The sequence below is a fragment of the Chelonia mydas genome, chromosome 2 (assembly GCF_015237465.2).
Source record: "Chelonia mydas isolate rCheMyd1 chromosome 2, rCheMyd1.pri.v2, whole genome shotgun sequence".
Classification (NCBI taxonomy): Eukaryota; Metazoa; Chordata; order Testudines; family Cheloniidae; genus Chelonia; species Chelonia mydas.
Window position 1 is genome coordinate 94,812,995 of NC_057850.1, and position 19,479 is coordinate 94,832,473.

The following is a 19,479-nucleotide window of genomic DNA, read 5'->3' on the forward strand; positions in this document are numbered from 1 at the left end:
GGGCGTGGGGTGCTGGAGGGGGCTCCGGGTGCCTGATCTGGGAGGCACTCACCTCGGGCAGCTCCCCACAAGCAGCGACCTGTCCCTGCTGTTCCGAGGTGGAGGCTCGGCAAGGCGGCTCTGCGTGCTGCTCCCACCCTTGCTCTGCAGCTCCCATTGGATGGGGACTGCAGCCAATGGGAGCTGCGGAGGTGATGCCTGCGGGTGGAGGCAGTGTGCAGAGCTGCCTAACCGCACCTTTGCCTCGGAACAGCAGGGACAAATCGCTGCTTGTGGGGAGCTGCGTGGAGCCAGGTAGGGAGCCTGCCGGCCCTGGGCCAACCAGACTTTCTATGAAGATTAGAAATGCCGTTTATAGAGCTTTCCGGTTGGCAGAGGGCCGGAAAACAGAACTTTTATTGTATATTGTTTCTGCAGATCTATACCAACAAGCCAATGTTGTCATCCTGGAACATTTTAATTACTGGTGAGCATACACATGAAACTGAAGATGTTCTAACATTCCAACTGCGATTTTACAAGGCCTCACCCTCCTACACATACTGTTTCCTCTACCTCAACTAAATTTGTTATTAAAACTCTGGAAAAAGCAGCAAAGGAGGGAGGATCAGTGTAGTTCTGCAGAGAATACATTCAGAGAACTTCAGTCATAAGCAGTAAGAGAAGGTCACCTGTGCAATAACCGAGGTTCCTCGAGATGTGTGTCCCTATGGATGCTCCACTGTAGGTGCGGCAGCACCCCGTCCCTGGGATTGGAGATCATTGGTAGCAGTGCCCATTGGATCATGCACACCTCCCTGTCTTGCGCTGTGAGCGGCAGCTATATATAGCACTGTATGGTCCAACTTCCCTCCAGTGCCTTCTGTCCAAAGCAGAGGGAAGGAGGGTGGGTAGTGCAGCACCAACAGGGACACACATCTTGTAGAACTCTTCCCCATGTTTTTCCTCACCCCCATCCTTCCAATAAGTATTCCATTTTTCCCTTTGGAAATTTTGTCTTCTAGCAGGGGGAGGTAAGAAATGGGTAGGAAACAGTCCCCTACCAAATATTTTGGCCACTACCTACACATTTTTAGCTTGACATCCCATACCACCTCTGTTGGCAGAGGTTTGTATTCAGTGGCTGGGAGCTGAAGTTTCAGTGTCAGAGTTAAAAGGTTTGATGTATGCATGTAATGTTCTCTGCTGCAGGAAACAAATGAGCCATTCCGGTCATTGGTATTAAGATGAGGTCCAATCAACCTGAACAATATTTAAAATTGAACATATCTGTAATCTTTATTCTTAGACCCCGAACTAGCTGTATGTGGTAATATTATAATACAAATAGTATGATTACTTACTTTGCACTCTTCATTTCGAAAGAGGCAGTTTCTTAGGAGCTGCAGAACAATCCTTAGTTCCCTGATAAGATTATCCTCCTGTTTCGACAAAAATGTTTCAAGAGTGTCAGTTTGAAAACAGAATCCATTTTATATAAGCAGCATGTTTGTCTTAATGGCTATATTGTAACACACGAGCTCTCACTTATGCCACAGAACCTTTATTTGTAGGACGCTAACCATCTCTGAAAAGTGATATTTCAGTAAGCTCATCCACCACAGAAATCTATTTCTGGTCTATCAAGCATAAAGGAACAGAGATATAAAATAGGGTCCATGCTTCATCTCTATAAGGTGATACATGTAACACTTGTTTTTAAATCTCTGTATGTATGCTGGCTAGGACTCTGAGTGATGAAGTAAAAGGCCTCTCAAAGAGGCAATGTGAGAGAGCGAGAGGAGGGGAGGATGAAATAGAAGGAAATATGAAAGTTATCTTTACAAGTGACATTTGTAACAAGTTTTTTCCCATTTTAACTAAACAAAATACAGATAACATGCAATCAAAAACTGCTGTGGGAGCTTCTATATACACTACTAGCTATTTTTGTATTTAAATAATAAATCCTAACTGCAATCCTCTTTCCAAAAAACAATACCCTATAATTAAAAACTAACAGTATGGAAATCATTGGGATGTCAGAAAGTTGCAAACATACAAATAGGATACTCATCCATAGTATTTACAATATTGTGCCTCCATATATTCCTAGAATCATGTTCAACCCTCCCCTTCATAATTCCCTTCCAAAAGGGTGAAGAGTCCAAGTAGATAAAATTAGCCGGACTGATGATTAGCGGAAGAGAGACCCTGTCTGAATCGTTTCTCTCAAGGGAAAGATTTAATTATTCAATTAACACACAATAACTGGGCAATACTCTAAGCAAATGCACTGTCACTGTCAAGAAAGAATATCAAATATCAGAAAAAAAAATCTTCTGCTGCAGATAAAATGTTTTGTGTCCGCCTTGTAGATTTTACAGTTACCTTTTTTTTCTGTGCTGTTTTTCCAGGCCTCAGGGATTCTAAGTTCAGCTGTGCATGAATGTGCTTCATCTGTTCCATGCAGCTGTCTATAAGGTCAGCTGAAAGACAAAATCCATACAATTCAGAAGCCTATTCACATTCAAAAATACCAAAAACCCCTCACTTGTAAATTAAAGTATAAGGAATTTTGTTTCCTAATCAACTCTTCAACTTTGTGCTTTCCACATAATTAAGGCTCTCTATATGATGGAAATGAGGTAAGAATAAAAACAAGTAACCCAACCTTTTTACCCAAAATACTCAGGTGGGTAGGGTATTTCAGCTGGTACCCAAGAACATGAATTTGTGTTCAATACCTAAACCCAGTTCACATTACGAAGTTATGAACAAGAGGGTCAGAAATCCATCAACCAAGTTGAAAAAAAGCCAGGAACTGATGGAGTTAGGGTTGTACACCTTTAAAACTCTCTTTGCTTCCGTGTGCATGTATCATGGCATAGTGTCCCCTTCTAGGCTAATTGTTTTTAACAGTTCTGGGATTTGTCAGGCAAGTGGGGATCTATGAGGCAATTTCACGTAGTGGAAGTTGACTACTGTACATGACCTAACAGCAACGGGTGGGGAATGTAATGTCTTATATATACACACTATACATAGTGTTCTTCATCCCAGAAGACCTTCACAAGTTTAGAATAATAAGCAGACTATACAAAGGAATCCACCTACAAAATACAGTCCTTCTGAGATGAAAAAAAAGAGAACAGTTTAACTAGTTTAGGACAGCACATTATTATTATTATTATATTTGTATGCTCGGAGTGCTCAATGTGCTACAACTGTCCATATGCACAAAGTCACAGCGTCTTCACAGAGAACATCACAAAAGCTCTGAGACACTGGTAAAAGAAAAAAACAACAGGTGTTAGACACCAGCAGTGTTTGAATGTTTTTAGTACTCTAAATGCTGAGGAAAATAGATGTCAAAGCATTGAGAAAGACAGGTGTTGGAACACCACAAAAGTACACTTATGTGCCCAAGTCTCAGAAATGTATGGTGTACTAGACCCGGCCAGCAGGTAGAGCTGGGATGAAGAAAGTATACTTAATGGACGTCAAGTCACTGTGATCTGGAACAGTAGCTTGTAGGGAGTTCTTTTGCTACCTACAGTCAAGAATGAACATTCAGAAGGCAATACTTATAGCTGGCAAGAGTTGTGGATTATTTCTAGCAAGGATCATGCTCTATCCGGTTCACGGTCTTCATGCATCTACCAATCTCATGCTAAGAAACCAAAAACCAGGAACGAGACTCTTATACAGATGATATCTTTAGACTGAGAAACAGAGCCTTTGTTTTTTCTAAACTTTAAGTTAAATGCTCAGTTACGTATATAGTTACAAAGAAACAAGATAAAAACAGATTTTAAAATATTCTTATTTGAAATTTAGGGCAAGAGAAATATTGGTAATTTCCACAGTATGCATCCGATGAAGTGAGCTGTAGCTCACGAAAGCTCATGCTCAAATAAATTGGTTAGTCTCTAAGGTGCCACAAGTCTTCCTTTCTTTTTGCGAATACAGACTAACACGGCTGTTACTCTGAGAAATATTTGTGTCTCTCTATGTATCAGGTGTAGTAATTCAAACTGTATTCTAAAATTCACTAGGGCAGTAGATCCTGTAATTACCTCACACACAGAATAGTTATAAAGATTAAAAATAAATATAAAATGTATAATATTCTACTAATAAATCACATTATTGAAAAACTACACACAAGCCTCCATTCTCTGATTAAAAGGTTACTTACCATGGACAGTAACTGTGGTTCTTTGAGATGTATCCCCCTATGGGTACTCCACTTCAGAAGCACAGATGCCCCATATGCCTTCAGAGATTTTCATTAGTGGTCTGTCTAGCCTAGAGGTGCACACTGCACAGCCTCATGTCCTGCTCAGAGGCTGAATAGGGCTGCATGGATGAACCACCCTCTGTACCTTCTCTACTGCAAAGCCCCACAAAGGAAACTCTGAAGCAGAGCCGGTAATGGAGCACCTATAAGGACACACAGTTACAGCAGGGGGTGAGTAATCTTTTCTTCTTCTTCGAGTAGTGTCCCCATGAGTGCACTCCACTTCAGGTAACTCCTGAGCATCATCCCCACAGGGAGGAGGGAAGTTTGGAATCGATTGAAGAACTCAAGAACGAACCACACTGCCAAACACTATATTCGATCTAGAGGAATGGATGAAGGAACAGTGCTTGGAGAAGGTATGTACTGAAGACCAGCTAGTGGCTCTGCAGCTCTCATATACTAGAATGTCTTTAAGTAATGCCACAGATGTTGATTGTGATCTTGTAGAGTGTGCTAACACCCAAGGAGGAGGCTAAATGCTGATAGCATTGTAACATGCAAAAATACACCCACAGATCCACCTTGATAACCTCTGAGGGGAGACAGTGGATCCTTTAGATCTGCTTGCAATGGAAACAAACAGTCTAGGAGACTTCCAAAATAGGTTGGTCCTATCCACATACAAAGCCAAACCTCATGTGACACCTACAGTATGAAAGGAAGCCTCCTGTTGAGAATTGTGGGTTTCAGGGGAAAAAAAGCAGTAAATGAATGGACTGATTAAGATGAAACTTGGATGATGCATTAGGTAGGAATTTAAGGAATAAGGAATTTAGGGACGGAAAAAAAACTTGGTTTTTGAAAAATACTATGACAGGGGGATCCGCTAGTAAGGTGCCAGTTTCTCCAACTCTTCAGGCTGATGTGATTGCTACCAAAAAGGCCATTTTCATGGACAGATTAAGTCAAAACTGGTGTTTTGATGCCAGCTGGGTATTTGGGCCAGGTGGATGAGAGGTTTTTTCCCGCCTTGGGCATCTACGTTTCTTACTTAGGTGTGGGGGGAGGTCAGTAGGTCTTTGGAACCCAGAGAATCAGGGTAATCTGCTGGCGGGCTGCGAGACAATGTTTACATTGACCGTCTGCAGGCACGGCCGCCCGCAGCGCCCAGTGGCCTAGGGTCACCGTTCCTGGCCAATGCGAGCTGCGGGAAGTGGCGCAGGCCACAGGGATGTGCTGGCCACAGCTCCCATTGGCCTGGAAGACTTATGGCACTCAAAGGATTTATCGTTGACAGATTAACTGGAGTCTCTGCTGCTTACGGGTAACAAGTCCCACTCAATCACCAGCCTCCCATATGTCTTCGGTGCCTTCCAATTCCAATTCATCACCTGTTTTGGCTGGAGCTGCCTCCTCAGTTGTCTATAATCTTACAAACCAGATGTACAAATTGTAATGGTAGGTTAATATTGATGTAAATTCCCTTGTCAGTTACAGATTTTTAACATTTTAGGGGTTTTAAAAATGAAGACGCTATAGTTTATGCTCTTCATATGAGGGTTATTCTAATTACTTCAACAACTTTAAATCCTTGAAGGATTTCCCCCCCACTTTTAACGTAATACAAATTTTTAAAACATTATACTTATTTAAAAGAGACATGGTAAAAATAAACCCCTTGTTTTACCACACGGCATAAGTACATAAGAATGGCCATACTGGGTCAGACGAAAGGTCCATCTAGCCCAGTATCCTGTCTTTCAACAGTGGCCAATGCCTGGTACTTCAGAGGGAATGAACAGAACAGTTAATCAAGTGATCCATCACCTGTCACCCATTCCCAGCTTCTGGCAAACAGAGGCTAGGGACACCATCCCTGCCCATCCTGGCTAATAGCCAATGATGGACCTATCCTCCATGAACAGATTTAGTACTTTTTTGAGCCGTGTTATAGTCTTGGCCTTCACAACATCCTCTGGCAAAGAGTTCCACAGGTTGACTGTGTGTTATGCGAAGTAATATTTAACCTGCTGCCTATTAATTATATTTGGTGACTCCCTAGTTCTTCTGTTATGAGGAGTAATTAATACTTCCTTATTTACTTTCTCCACACCAATGGAGGAAGAAAAATTCGCTGTCACCCAGATAGCAATGGTAAGGCAAATGTGTAAGATATCGCTTTGTGATCATATACCAAATGAGGAGATCAGAAGGCGTCCAGAGGTGACCGATGTAGTGCAGGCGACGTACGACGCAAAGCGAAGATAGGCAGGTCATGTAGTCCGCAGGCAAGACAAGGGGTGGACAACCCTCATCAGTAACTGGATTCCCAAAGACCATAAATGACTGCTGGGCAGTCCAAAAATGCACTGGGCCAATCCCATGACAAAACTTTTAGCCAGAAATGGAAAGAATGTGCTCACAACAAAACAGAATGGCGTGGCTTCGACTTGCGTTCGTGGAGGCATGGGCAAGGACAAGCCGGACAAAGGTGACATCATCACATGGTCACTACTGACTAGTACTAGAAAGCTAGATCCATTTAAATGAAATGCTGTGGGTTGTAACCTGTTAATGTAACCTGAAATATTACTGTTAATAATAAAGGTACAATTAATTCAAAAAAGTGTTAGATGGGGTACTGACATTTATATATACTTGTAAACTTCAGTAATCAAACATTTCATTTACAGAGAAGCTTCTTAAAAGCAATATTAAAAATAACAGCTTTAGTTTTAGACTGAAGACAATGAAAAAATACTATGGGCAAGCATTTGATTTACAGAGTATTTTAAGTATACTGTAGCATGTGTGTCTTCAGGCTTACCTTCCAAAGCACATTTCTGGGCACTTTTACTGACAGCCAGCAGGGACAGTAAAGCACCTGCAGCAACTCGTTTCCGCACATCTTTAGAGGATTTTCCTTCATAGCTCTGCAAATGAGTAAAGATTTATCACTACATTGGAAAAGTAAAACATATACTGGAGAAATGTTCATGATCATGTTTATGCCTGTACAAGTGATGTACCATTTTGAGTTCTCATTCTGATGACTCAAAATTAGAGCTGGGCAAAATTTTCATTTTGCAGGAAATTTCAATATTTCAAAATTTCCCACGAGCCAGAGATTATGAAAATTTTTGTTTTGGAAACACCAAAACATGGTGTCTATCTGCTTTAATTGGAGAAAAACATGTTGAAGTTAGAACAATTAATTTTGTTTTTTTTCTCCCTGCACAACTGTCAATCTGTGATAAATGTGTCTATATGGGCGCTATCTTTTGCTGGGGAAAAGTGTACAGGAAGATTAGCTAGATATTGGGAAAGTGACTATGTTAAGACTTTACACTAAACCTAGGGATTGAGTTTCTAAATACTATGTGTACTGATCTTGCTATATCAAGAGAGCTGCAAAAATCCACTCACCAATTTGTAACTTCCCCTAGGGAGTAAGTGGGGAGGAACAGTTAAGACATCAATTTCTACAGAATTGTAAAAGTCACTCTGCTGCTAATTGGTAAGGCTATGAACAGAACCTCAGATATATACTTGAGATACTAAGCAGAGAAGAGCCCTAAAAACAGATGGAACCCATAAGGCTGTGGAAAGGCTAGAGTGTATGCCCACACAACAGCAATAAGGAGGTTCTGGGGTTGTAGGGGAAGAGGGAAAGGCCTCCTCCCTTCCAGCCGTCGGAGTGCACTAGAGGGAACTTAAATTATCAACAAAGATAGCACTCTAGTAAAAATCCTACCATCTACAACAGAAATTCTCCTGAGTGCATTGCACCTAGACTTCACAGATTGTACCCCACCCGCTTCTATCTTACATATCATCCCCTGGCTATTAGCTTTAGTCCTCCAGCTAAAAGTCATTGTCCAGTATGTTTTTCAAGCCCTAAATGTGCAATAAATTAATTCTTGCTTTAGGGTTATTTACTGCAGAGCTTAAGGCAGTTAGACAGGCCTGAATAAGAGAGTCAAAATAGGAATGAAAAAGAATAATGTTTTTCGGACAGGAAAACAAACATTTTGATTATGGGTATGTGTGCACAGCAAAGAAAAACCTGCAGCTGGCCAACTCAAGTTCACGGGGTGGATGAGATGGGCAGGGGAATCTCTTCTGCTAAGACAGCAACAAATGAAAATATAGAATGAGGTACTGTTTATGAACAGTTCATCAACCACTAACAGATTTAACATAACTTGAAAAAAATATGATGCTGTAGTTCTTATAGGTAGGTCACCTTTTGGTTGAAGTAAGACAGTTCAAGGAAATCACCTTAGGAGAAATGAGTAGTGTGTAGAACTGGAAGGCATCTCAGATACTAACAAGAGAAGTCAGGAGAAATGGAAGCTAAATAAGAACAGTGTAGTTTGGGACGCAAAGAATTGTATGCACTGGTGGTTGGAAATAAGAGGGAAATTTTGAGTTGGTTGTCTAACTCTCCTTTGGACCACTGAAAATCTCTCACTAAGCCCTCCAGCTGGGAAGTCTCTCAACAGCAGAAAGCTGACTTTGGGCTTGATTTACCTCTAGGTATGCTAGCTTAGGTGAGTATAATAAAGAATGGAAGGGTCTGCGAGAGTGTAGAATTGTGGCAGCACATACTACCTCTCAACCCTCACAAAGGAGTATGTAATTAACCATCTCAAAATGTGACTGCTCTTAGGAAGGGAGCGGCATGGCCAGAACAGCTGGGAGTTGTGCTGAGTCATTATGCAAGCAATCTCCAACAGCAAGCTTTTAGCAAGCTCTGTAAGCAATGTAAAGATTCCTTCCTTAAGTGGAAACCCCAAGGAAAGTGGTACCAGTTGGGGTAAATCAAGCTTTGAAGAGCCCTAAACCCACAGAGCAGGTTAAGTTTCCTATTAGACACATTTGGAAAACTAAAACCACCCCACAAGAAGTATCTGGTGAAATGAAACGGAAGTTCAGTGACATTGCTAGTCATGGCTAACATTTTGTTTTCCACGTACAATAGCAATTCTTCTAACAGTGGGTAAGTGCATCTTAGCAAGTATTCTGCTATTTCTATAATGGAATTTGGGGATTCATATTGGAGTAGTGTATGATAAAAATTAAAAGATTTACACATTTTAATCTGTTAGTTTTCCCAGATCATTAATTACATTTTGAGTTTCTTCCAACTGAAGTTGCCAAAGAGCTTTCGTGATTCAACCACACATTTTATGCCCTTCTCTTAATAAGTAGTAAAGGCTTTTTTCCTGTGCTAGCCTGTTCAAATGCTAATTTTGTATATCTTGCCTCATACTTAAGAGTAATAAGTAAGTGTTCTCATCTCATTAATATTTGATATATATTTACTAATTGGTCTATCATGTTGCTTTTCTGTAATCTGAATACCCCATTATGTGATCCCTTAGGAGTAAATAAATGCTTCTAAGTAAATTAGGGTACTTATACAATATTCTTACTCATGGCCCAAAAGTTCATTTTTTCTTTCCTCCCCCCCCGAACTGTCTTGGGAAAACAACTGTAAAAAGTCCATATTCTCTCAGAACTCATTCCTTAACATATTCCCTACTACTCTAAGTGGAGCAAGTACCGAGAGGTTAATCAGAGACCACAGTATTACATCAATCACAGGAAGTAATGATTTAGAAATGAGAAATAGATCACTGCTACATTAGATGCACCCTCTTTTAGGTCAGACACTTCTTGGCATGGATGGCTTGCGCTCTCTTGGTTGGGACTAAGGATCGGAGGGCTCAAGGTACAGATCAGGGCTATACATTCCCAGAAAGCATAGGGATAGTTTATAATTTTGTCAGTGAATGAAGAACACTGTCTCTACACTCACTGAAAAAGTTATGAGCCCTCAAAGGCCAAGACCTTGACCATGGCCTGCACTTCCCTTGGATGACCAATGCTTGAAGCCACAATACACATTGCATGGTCACTGCAGTGGCCATATGTCTAGCTGAGGGGTCTGAGCCATCCATCACTGCCTGTAAGGCTGTCACCAGCTGGGCTTCCCTATGATGTCCTTAAGAACCTTTCAGCCAGTGCTGGTGCCAGCCCATTGGGAGGCCCTATGCAGGAATATTTTTGGCCCTCCCCTCACAAAACATACTAATAATTAATAGGGGGCCCTCTTGAGCTGCTTGGGCCCTAAGCAATTGCTTAGTCTGCTTATGCCTGGCGCCGGCTCTGCTTTCAACTGTCATGAGGGAGCTTTGTGAGAAAGGCACTCACCCTGTCCCAGGTGAGAAAGTCACACTTGTCACAGCAGGGCCTCACAGTTAGCTTGGTGAATGTGCAGTGAAGCGGAGAAGTACAACTTCCTTCCAAAGAGGTTGAGTCATTTGTACTCCTTGACCTTAGGCATACTTTTGCTGATTCTTGATTTCTCCTACACAGCTAGTACAATGAAGGAGCCTGAGAGGGGGTGAGTGGAAGTAATAAAATCATCTGGGGGTCACCTAGTACCTCTTTTTGATCCATTTCACCATTGGTGGTATAGTGGCTGGTGTCTGCCAGAAGGGTTTGGCTGGATCAAGCAATCCCTCATTAATGGGAAGGATGATCCTGATGAACAGAAGCTGACAGAATGTCTAACAGCTTGATTATTTCAGAGAAGTTCCACAATGTCTGACTCTCCAACAATCCTCACAAGGAGCTCCTGAAATGCTTTAGAATTGTTAGGTGCCAGCACATACCTCTTTATTCACCAATGAAGAGAGATCCTTTAGTGGCAAGATAGGGAGTTGATGTCACTCTGTGCCTGGATCTGGTTCCTCCTGATATTCTGGCATTGGTAGCCTCACCAGAGATACCATCTGAGGAGAGTGATCTCTTCCTTGATGATGGAGTGACCCCCTTTCAGTGCCTGACTGGCAAGACACCGAGGTGCCACTGCTGGCTTTGACACTGATGTTGAGGTTGGGTTTGGTGCTGGGGCTATAAGTGCTGGCACCAGATTTTTTTTTTCCCTTTTCTTTTAGTTTCTTCTCCTATGCAATCTTTAGTGTCGCCATTCTTACTGAAGGGCTGTTACATGATACTGGCATGTTCACCAATAGAATGCTAGACAAGGTTGTTCCAAGTAAGTGGAATTATAGCCTTGCTCTTCCAACTTGTGTATCATAGCAGAGAAGGACAAGAATACAGAGCATCTGCTCAGAATATGAAATTTCCCTAAGCAAGAGAGACATCTACTGTATTCATCCTTCAGAGACAGACAGGGCTTGAAGCGTGCAGGTTTTGAGACTGTAATTTTGAAGAGCCCTATATAGGATGTGAGAGTATAGAGGTGGTCTCACTAGAAAGTTCAGTTCAGAGGGGTCACACCAGTCGAAATCAGGAGATCAGAAGTAGTTCTGAAGACATGAAGAAGTTAGCCTGAGATAAGTGTGAGAGACACTTGGCAAGTTCTGTCTTATTGTCACAAGCAGCAAGAGGAAACTGAAGGCTGTGGCCACTGGAAAAGGGGGTGAATAGTGAGGTAACAAAATTTGCAGATGATATAGAATTACTCATGATAGTGAAGTCTAATGCTGACTGTAAATACTTTAAAAGGATCTCACAAAACTGGGTGACAAAAATGGCAGATGAAATTCAATGTTGATAAATGCAGAGTAACTCACATTGGAAAACATAATCCCAACTACACATACAAAATGATGGGGTCTAAATTAGCTGTTACCAATCAAGAACTGATCTTGGAGTCATAGTGGATAATTCTCTGAAAACATCTGCTCAATTTTCAGCAGCAGTCAAAAAAGCTAACAATGTTAGGAACCGTTAGGAAACGGATAGATAATAAAAACAGAAAATACAATGCCATAATCCATGGTACGCCTTCACCTTTAATTCTGCATGCAGTTCTGGTCACCTCAACTCTAAAAAGATATATTAGAATTGGAAAGCGTACAGAGAAGGGCAATAAAAATGATTAACAATGGAACAATTTCTACATGGTGAGAGACTAAAAAGACTGGGACTGTTCATCTTGGATGAAATGACTAAGGGGAGAATACGACAGAGGTCTATAAAATCATGAATGGTGTGGAGAAAGTTAATAAGGCAGTGTTAGGAACGTCTTCACATAACACAAGAATGTGGGGTTTCCCAGTGAAATTAATAGGCAGTAGGTTTAAAACAAACAAACTTCCTTTTTCCTTACTTCTTCATACAATGCACAGTCAACCCGTGGAATTGTTGCCAGGGGATGTAGTGAAGGCCAAAAGTATAACCGGTTTCAAAGAAGAATTAGATAAGCTTACGGAGGACAGGTCCATTAATGGCTACTAGCAAGATGTTCAGGGATGCAACTTCATGTTGTGGGTGTCCCTACACCTCTGATTACCAGAAGCTGGGAGTGGATGACAGGAGATGCATCACTTGATAATTGCCCTGTTCTGTTCATCACCTCTGAAGCATCTGGCACTGGCTGCTGTCGGAAGATAGGATATTGGGCTAGATGGACCACTGGTCTGATCCAATTTTGCCATTCTTACGTTCACACCACCCTTCATGTCCACGCACAAGAGCTTGAGGTGTCACAGGGCACATGAGAGGCCCCAACAGTCACTGCTACCCAAAGTTTTTCAAGTCTCATGTGTGTAAATAAAGCACATCTACAGTAAGATCCACACCGACACATATTTGAAAAAGAACTATTGTTCCAGCATTGTGGCAAAATAATGGAATATTAAGAGAAATATCACTAGGCATCTAGGTATCAGAACAAAAAGAGCAATTAGCCATATCAATTTATAAAGAACAAATTCAGACAAACTTGACAGCTTCTAGTGACTAAAATAGTTAAAAATAGACCGATGTGGATATTTCAGTTTTATTAAATCATTTGTTATAGTTTCACATGAAATCTTACTATTACCACAAAATATACAATGATAAAGTGCAGGTAGTTAAGAGTAAGCCAATGAAAGTGATAGGGAGCTGAAGGACTTATGAGGAAAGAGAAGTTAAATATATAGCAGCTAAGTGATAAGTAATGTAAGACACATTAATGTTCTACAACTGACAGTGTAAATATCAAGGAGGGAAAAGAATTATTTAGGGTAGTACAAGGAAGTATAAAGAGGAGTAATGAGATGACATTAGGAAAGAGAAAACATTTTGGTTAATATCAAGAAAATTGTCCTGTTGGTGAGATCTATTACGTTAAGGAACCGTCTCCCAATGGAAGAGATAAAAGTTCAGTGCTTGGCAGAGTTAAAACTAGATAGTATAATGCATTAATAAAAGTTCTGTATGCAATAATCAGACACTAGCAAAGGATGGATTAAATGGCCAAATGGGTTTTCTCAGTTCCTAATTTCAATGATTATGTGATGTTAAAGAGCACTCTGCTGCTGTCATTTACAGGAAGAAAAACAAGGTCTCAATCCTTAAATATTCCAAGCCATATCTGGAACAGTAGGAATCCTTTTGGCCAAAATATCAAATTATTTCCGATTTAAATTTGCATAATAATATTCTAATTATGTAAAATGTTCCCCTGCAGTTTAAAACAGATATTGTATTCACTTCCTACCCTAAACTATTATGTAATGTTGCTGTGTGGTGTTAAACAGCTGTTGTCTTCAAAGAAAGCTGTATAACAGTGGTGGAAAGAGTGATTTCTATATACAGTTTATAAACCAGTTTGTTTGAAGTGCTCTGGATTCTTTACTAAGACTAGTTCTCAAAATAGGTTGACCGAGCTTTTAATTAGACATTCAGCATTACAATAGAAACATGATCTCAGTCATATAATCAAAACCATAATACCATTGTATTAATTTATTGAATATATAAATTTATACCTGAATTATTAATTCATTAAGTTTGGCTCCTGATGCCAAACCTTCTTCAGCTTCATCTAGAAGAAAAGTAATTGTTGGGTTGGGGCAAATATTCTGTTTATCTTGGAGCTGCCTTTTCCCCTCTTCAGCCAAGAGAATGGAGAGGAATTGCAAACTGGCCATATATAAACTGGGACACGTGGTAGACAGATGCACACAGTCACAAATTGTATCTAAAAGGTCAAATACATAACAGATTTTTTTAAATTTCAGCATCAAGAGATGGTTAAACATTTCAGACCTGGAACGGACTAATCCAAGGCATATGCCTGGGTCAGGGAACAGCACGCTAGTGCTTGCAAGAGATATCCAATGAGCCCTAAGTATTTGCTCCTAAGTTTAAAAATAGATTTTTGTATTCTAAATTTATGGAAAGTGTGAATGACTAAGGAATTCATGTTACACTTGAAATTAAAAGAACAAAACCACAAATGAGCACTGAAACTGTTTAGTCAACCTTCACTTGCTACACGAGTCACTTGCTTGAATTTTTTAGACCAGAGCTTGCATTATACTGAAGACAGCAACCATCAGAAGCTTTTCATTAGAAACTGACTCTGTTGGCAGAAGTGCAGTTAGGCCCTGGCTCAAAAAGTGATTTAGCACATGCCTAACTAAAAGCATAGATTTCAATGGGACTACTTAGGTGATTAATTGTAGGCACATGCTAGATTACCTTGCTTAATTAGGGTCTTAATTACAATAATTAAATTATTATTTGTGTACTAGATTAAACTATTATACAATAACAAGTGACTACATATTGACTCATGCAGCAAGAAAAGGTTTTGACCTTTAAAACTATTTTTCAGGCTTGTATGTTTTTGTTTGCTTTCTTACGTTTTAGATAAACTATCAGTGTAAGAAAAAAACAAAAACAAAAAACAGTATGCTGTGGCTCAGGTCAGCCTCTAATTAAAGCTGATTTACTTTATCCCAAAGTTTAGAACCAGAAACTGTTAAAGTCTATACAAAAAAAATATAGAAAACTGTGTAATAGCTGAGAAATGACTTTACGGAACTATATAAGAAAAAGCTATAAAAAACAAACAAGGGTAAAAATACAATCCATATCTTCTCAGTAAAAAGCAGATACATTTTGTTTATTGTTATGGACATGTCCTTTATAAATATTTGATAGCATCTAATAAGAGGTCATCCTCATTATTAGCTGCAAGGTCTAAATCCATCTAAGAATAGGCATTACCAATTATTGTAGTCCAATGTTTTCCAAGAGCTGCTGTCACAGATGGAAGAGCAATTTGGCCACTTTTCCTTAACAGTATAGCCAGAAGGCTAAACAAGTCTGTCCATGTTTGGTGAACCACAGATGTAAACTCAGTATCTGCGAACAGAACATAGGATGTTCAAGCTATTAACACAGAGAGAGAAATCTGGATATCTAAGCCTGACCACAGAAACTTATCTTTAAAATAAGAAATGATGGGAAAAAAAAAAACAACACAAACAGACTTGCAACACCCCTATCCCATAGGCAAATAATTCAGCCCCAAACCAATTTTAACTCAATTTCTCCCCTTATTTCGTAATAATGCTTGAAGACTAGAGAGTAAATGGCTAGCAGATATAAACTTTTAAATATTAGAATATAGCAAATGAAACATGTAACTATAGTTTAACATACAGTGTTAGGAAAGATGGTACTGATTTTTCTGAGTAAGACGTGCATCTGTCTAGACAAGAGAAGTATCTACATATTACCCAAGCCATCCAGAGAGCGAATGGAGAGGATCATTAAGGTATTTCCCAAAAGAGGTTTCATTAGCTCATCCTGGATCACAAGCTGAGTATCTACCAATAAACATGACTGTAGAAGCCTGGACACTGAAGACAAATACTGAAGTAGGAATAAAACCTGTTAAAATAGTAAAAAGGACACAAAAGCTGGATCCTTGCAACCTGATTTTACAGTATGTTAAGACCTACTTTAGGCAACACCACATAATACACCTTTTTGGATATCTATGTCTATCTATCTATCTAAGAACATAAGAAGAACGGCCATACTGGTTCAGACCAAAGGTCCATCAAGCCCAGTACCCTGTCCTCTGACAGTGGCCAATGGCAGGTGCCACAAAGGGAATGAACAGACAGGTTATCAAAGTCATCCATGCCCTGTCACCCAATCCCAGCTTCTGGCAAACAGGCTGACCATTCCTGCCCATCCTGGATAATAGCCATTGATGGACCTATCTTCCATGAATCTATCTAGCTCTCTTTTGAACCCCGTTATAGTATTGGCTTTCACAATACACTATGGCAAGGAGTCGTGTGAAAAAAAATCTTCCTTGTGTTTGTTTTAAACCCGCTACCTATTAATTTCATTTGGTGGCCCCTTGTTCTTGTATTATGAGAAGGAGTAAATAACACTTCCTTATTTACTTTCCCTATACCACTCATGATTTTATAGACTTCTATCGTATCCCCTTACTCGCCTCTAAATATACGGTTGGCAGAATTTGATTTTTTTTTTACTTTTTTTTGTCAATTTTTATTTAAGATTTTTTTATTTTTACTATTTTTAAAGTTGTGGGGGATAGGGTTGAATTTAGGGTTACGGTAGTACTTACAGCAGGGGGCTCTCTCTGTGGCCCAGGGGCCCAGACACCAGGGAGCAAGGTGCTGGGAAAGCAGCAGTCGTCCTGGACCTGCAGAACAGAGATCCCCAGCCACAAGAAGGATTATCCTGTGGCTGCGGGGGAGGTCACTCCACTGCCGAACAGTTCCTGCCAGGGACGGCTCCCACACTCCTGGCTGTTGAGTGAGCGAGCTGGGCCGTGACAAGGGAGCTGCAGAGGGCTCCCTGCATAGCTGTAGAGCTGGTGACAGTGGATCCCTGCTGGCATAAGATGCGGAGAAGGCTCAGGGTCCTGTCTGGGCATAGCAGAGACTCCTGGCCAAGGCTATAAGAAGTCGTCGTCGTCCCCTGCTGCAGAGGAGGCCACCCTGCTGCTGACTAGTTCCTAGAGCCCCCCACAGCTGAGCTGAGGGTGTTTTTGTTCCACTGGACCAGGATTGCAACCTACCCTGCACCATGTGCCTGCAGAAATTGGGTGTCACTGACCCCACTCACACACTCACCAGCCAGGAATGTAGCAGCCACCCCCATGCAGGAACTGATCAGCAGTGGGGTAGCCTTCCCTGCCGCCAGTGGCTCGTCTTTCTCCTTGAAGTCCTAGCCACGTGCAGAGTCTCTGCTCTGCAAGGCCAGGACAACTGCTGCCTCCACTGCACCTTGTGTCTGCAGGGATCAGGTGTCATCAGCCCTGCAGCCATACAGAAATCCTCTGCTGCTCTGCTGTCATAGTCCTGTCCCCTCACTCTTGTGACAATGGAGCTGCAGAAGGCTACCTGCATGGCGGGTGACACCTGATCCCTGCAGGCGCAAGATGTGGGGAAGTCTGTAGTCCTGGTGGGGCAGAGCAGAGACCCTCAGCATGCCCAGCTGGTGAGTGAGAAAGCAGGTCTGTGTCAGCAGGACTGCAGCTTCAGCAGTGGGGAGTGGCCTCCCCCACAGCTGGGGGCTCCTCCGCACAGTCCTGGTCAGGGGTCTCTGCTCTGCCCCATCAGGAAGGCAGACTCTCCCCCCAGCCTTAAAGCAGCACAAGGAGTCCTGTACAGCTACCCTGTCACAGACCCACTCACTCCCATGACAACAGGGCTACAGAGGACTCCCTGCATGGCTGCAGGGACAGTGACACCCAAGCCCTGTAGATATACCTATAGTTACTCATTGATTTTTTTGTTACTGATTTCAGCATCAGCTGAAATTGACATTGTCATAAACATGCAGCTAAGGGTAGCATTAAAAATCCCTCCTTCACCTGTAAGGGGTTAAGAAGCTCAAATAACCTGGTTGGCATCTGGCCAGAAGGACCAACGGGAAAAGAAGATACTTTCAAATCTGACCAGGGGGCAGGTTTTGTTTGTGCTCTTTTTGTGTTCTCTCTTGAGACAGAGAGAGAGACCAAGCAGGTAATCCTGCTCATACTGAAATGAAGCATCTAAAATTACAGAAATTGTAAGTAATAGCAAGGAAATGCGTTAAGATTATCTTTTGTTTTAGCTTGTGAATTTTCCCTATGCCAAGAGGGAGGTTTATTCCTGTTTTTGTAACTTTAAAGTTGAGCCTAGAGGGGAATCCTCTGTGTTTTAAATCTTTTTATTACCCTGTAAAATTACCTTCCATCCGGATTTTACAGAGGTGCTTCTTTTACTTTTTTCTTTATTATAAAGTTCTTCTTTTAAGAACCTGATTGGTTTTTAGTGTCCTAAAAACCCAAGGGTCTGGTCTGTGCTCACCTTGTTAACCTATTTGTTTGGTATATTATTCTCAAGCCTCCGCAGGAAAGGGGGTGAAGGAGCTTGGGGGGGATATTTTTGAGGGGGGGGGGGAAGGGCTCCAAGTGGCTCCTCCCTGAATGTTTGTTTAAATCACTTGGTGGTGGCAGCAATATTGTCCAAGGACAAGGAAAGGAATTTGTGCCTTGGGGAAGTTTTTAACCTAAGCTGGGGAACATAAGTTTAGGAGGTCTTTCATGCAGGTCCCCAGTAAACACAGTATATTTTCCTCTCAAGTTTACATAAGAATTTGATTGGATAGGTTATGATTTAATGTAATTTACATGACAGTTTAGAATAGCTTTGATACAGCTGTTCTAAGATATTGGGTAGATACAATGTAAACAAACTGATATGGTTGTATAAGTTTAGGACTCAGGATTTTTAAATTCATACAGTGCATTTCATAATCACATACAACTAACCTGAACTTTTGTATGTTCAACGTGACATGGATGAGGCAGAGGAGCTTTCAATTCCAACATACATCTTTCAACCAACCTAGCATTTACAAGACTAATGGAAAATATAGGATAAATAGTTTGTTGGAGTAATATATGTTTCAACTTTCATGCAAAACAAAAGAAACTATATTAATATGCTATTAAAGATAACGGTACATATCATTAACTTAGAATAAAATACATTACAGGGATGTGACAATTATCCCCAAAAAGTTATATTATTTCAAACCCTAGCGCAGATGCAGTTATACTGGTATAAAAGGTGTTTGTGTTTTTTTTAAAAGCAAAATAGTTTTACCAGTACAACCACTAGTGTTGATGATGTTATATCAGTAGGGAGGTGCATAATTCTACTATAGCTTATTCCCCTTCCCACACAGGAATAAGCTACACAGGTATAAACACCTTTATATTGGTGTAACTGCATCCACACTAGCAGGGTTTTTATTGCTTTAATTACACTAATATGTAATGTGTAGACAAGCCCCTAATAAAAGTATTTGAAATTCTAAAGGCTGTCCTGCACTAAGATACAACTAGCTGGAAGCTTTACTGTTTAAAAACACTGTCAGATACTTCCTTCATGTGACCA

At 40.9% G+C, this 19,479-nt stretch overlaps 1 protein-coding gene across 17 annotated transcripts in view; it reads right to left on the reverse strand.

Moving 5' to 3' along the window:
* RTTN (rotatin) overlaps positions 1-19,479 on the reverse strand; it is a 151,590-nt gene that overhangs the window by 23,166 nt on the left and 108,945 nt on the right. For 14 of the 17 annotated variants that reach the window (XM_037892906.2, XM_043539931.1, XM_043539932.1 and 11 more), the window contains 7 exons: positions 18,849-18,939; positions 15,784-15,937; positions 15,269-15,406; positions 14,023-14,234; positions 7,053-7,158; positions 2,371-2,468; positions 1,344-1,421 (listed from right to left, as the gene is read on the reverse strand). In XM_037892906.2, coding sequence (XP_037748834.1) covers positions 1,344-1,421; positions 2,371-2,468; positions 7,053-7,158; positions 14,023-14,234; positions 15,269-15,406; positions 15,784-15,937; positions 18,849-18,939 — 877 coding nt within the window. Of the gene's footprint in view, positions 1-675; positions 863-1,343; positions 1,422-2,370; positions 2,469-7,052; positions 7,159-14,022; positions 14,235-15,268; positions 15,407-15,783; positions 15,938-18,848; positions 18,940-19,479 lie in introns of those variants that run through there. The other 3 variants (XM_037892910.2, XM_043539929.1, XM_043539930.1) reach the window with 3 other exon arrangements.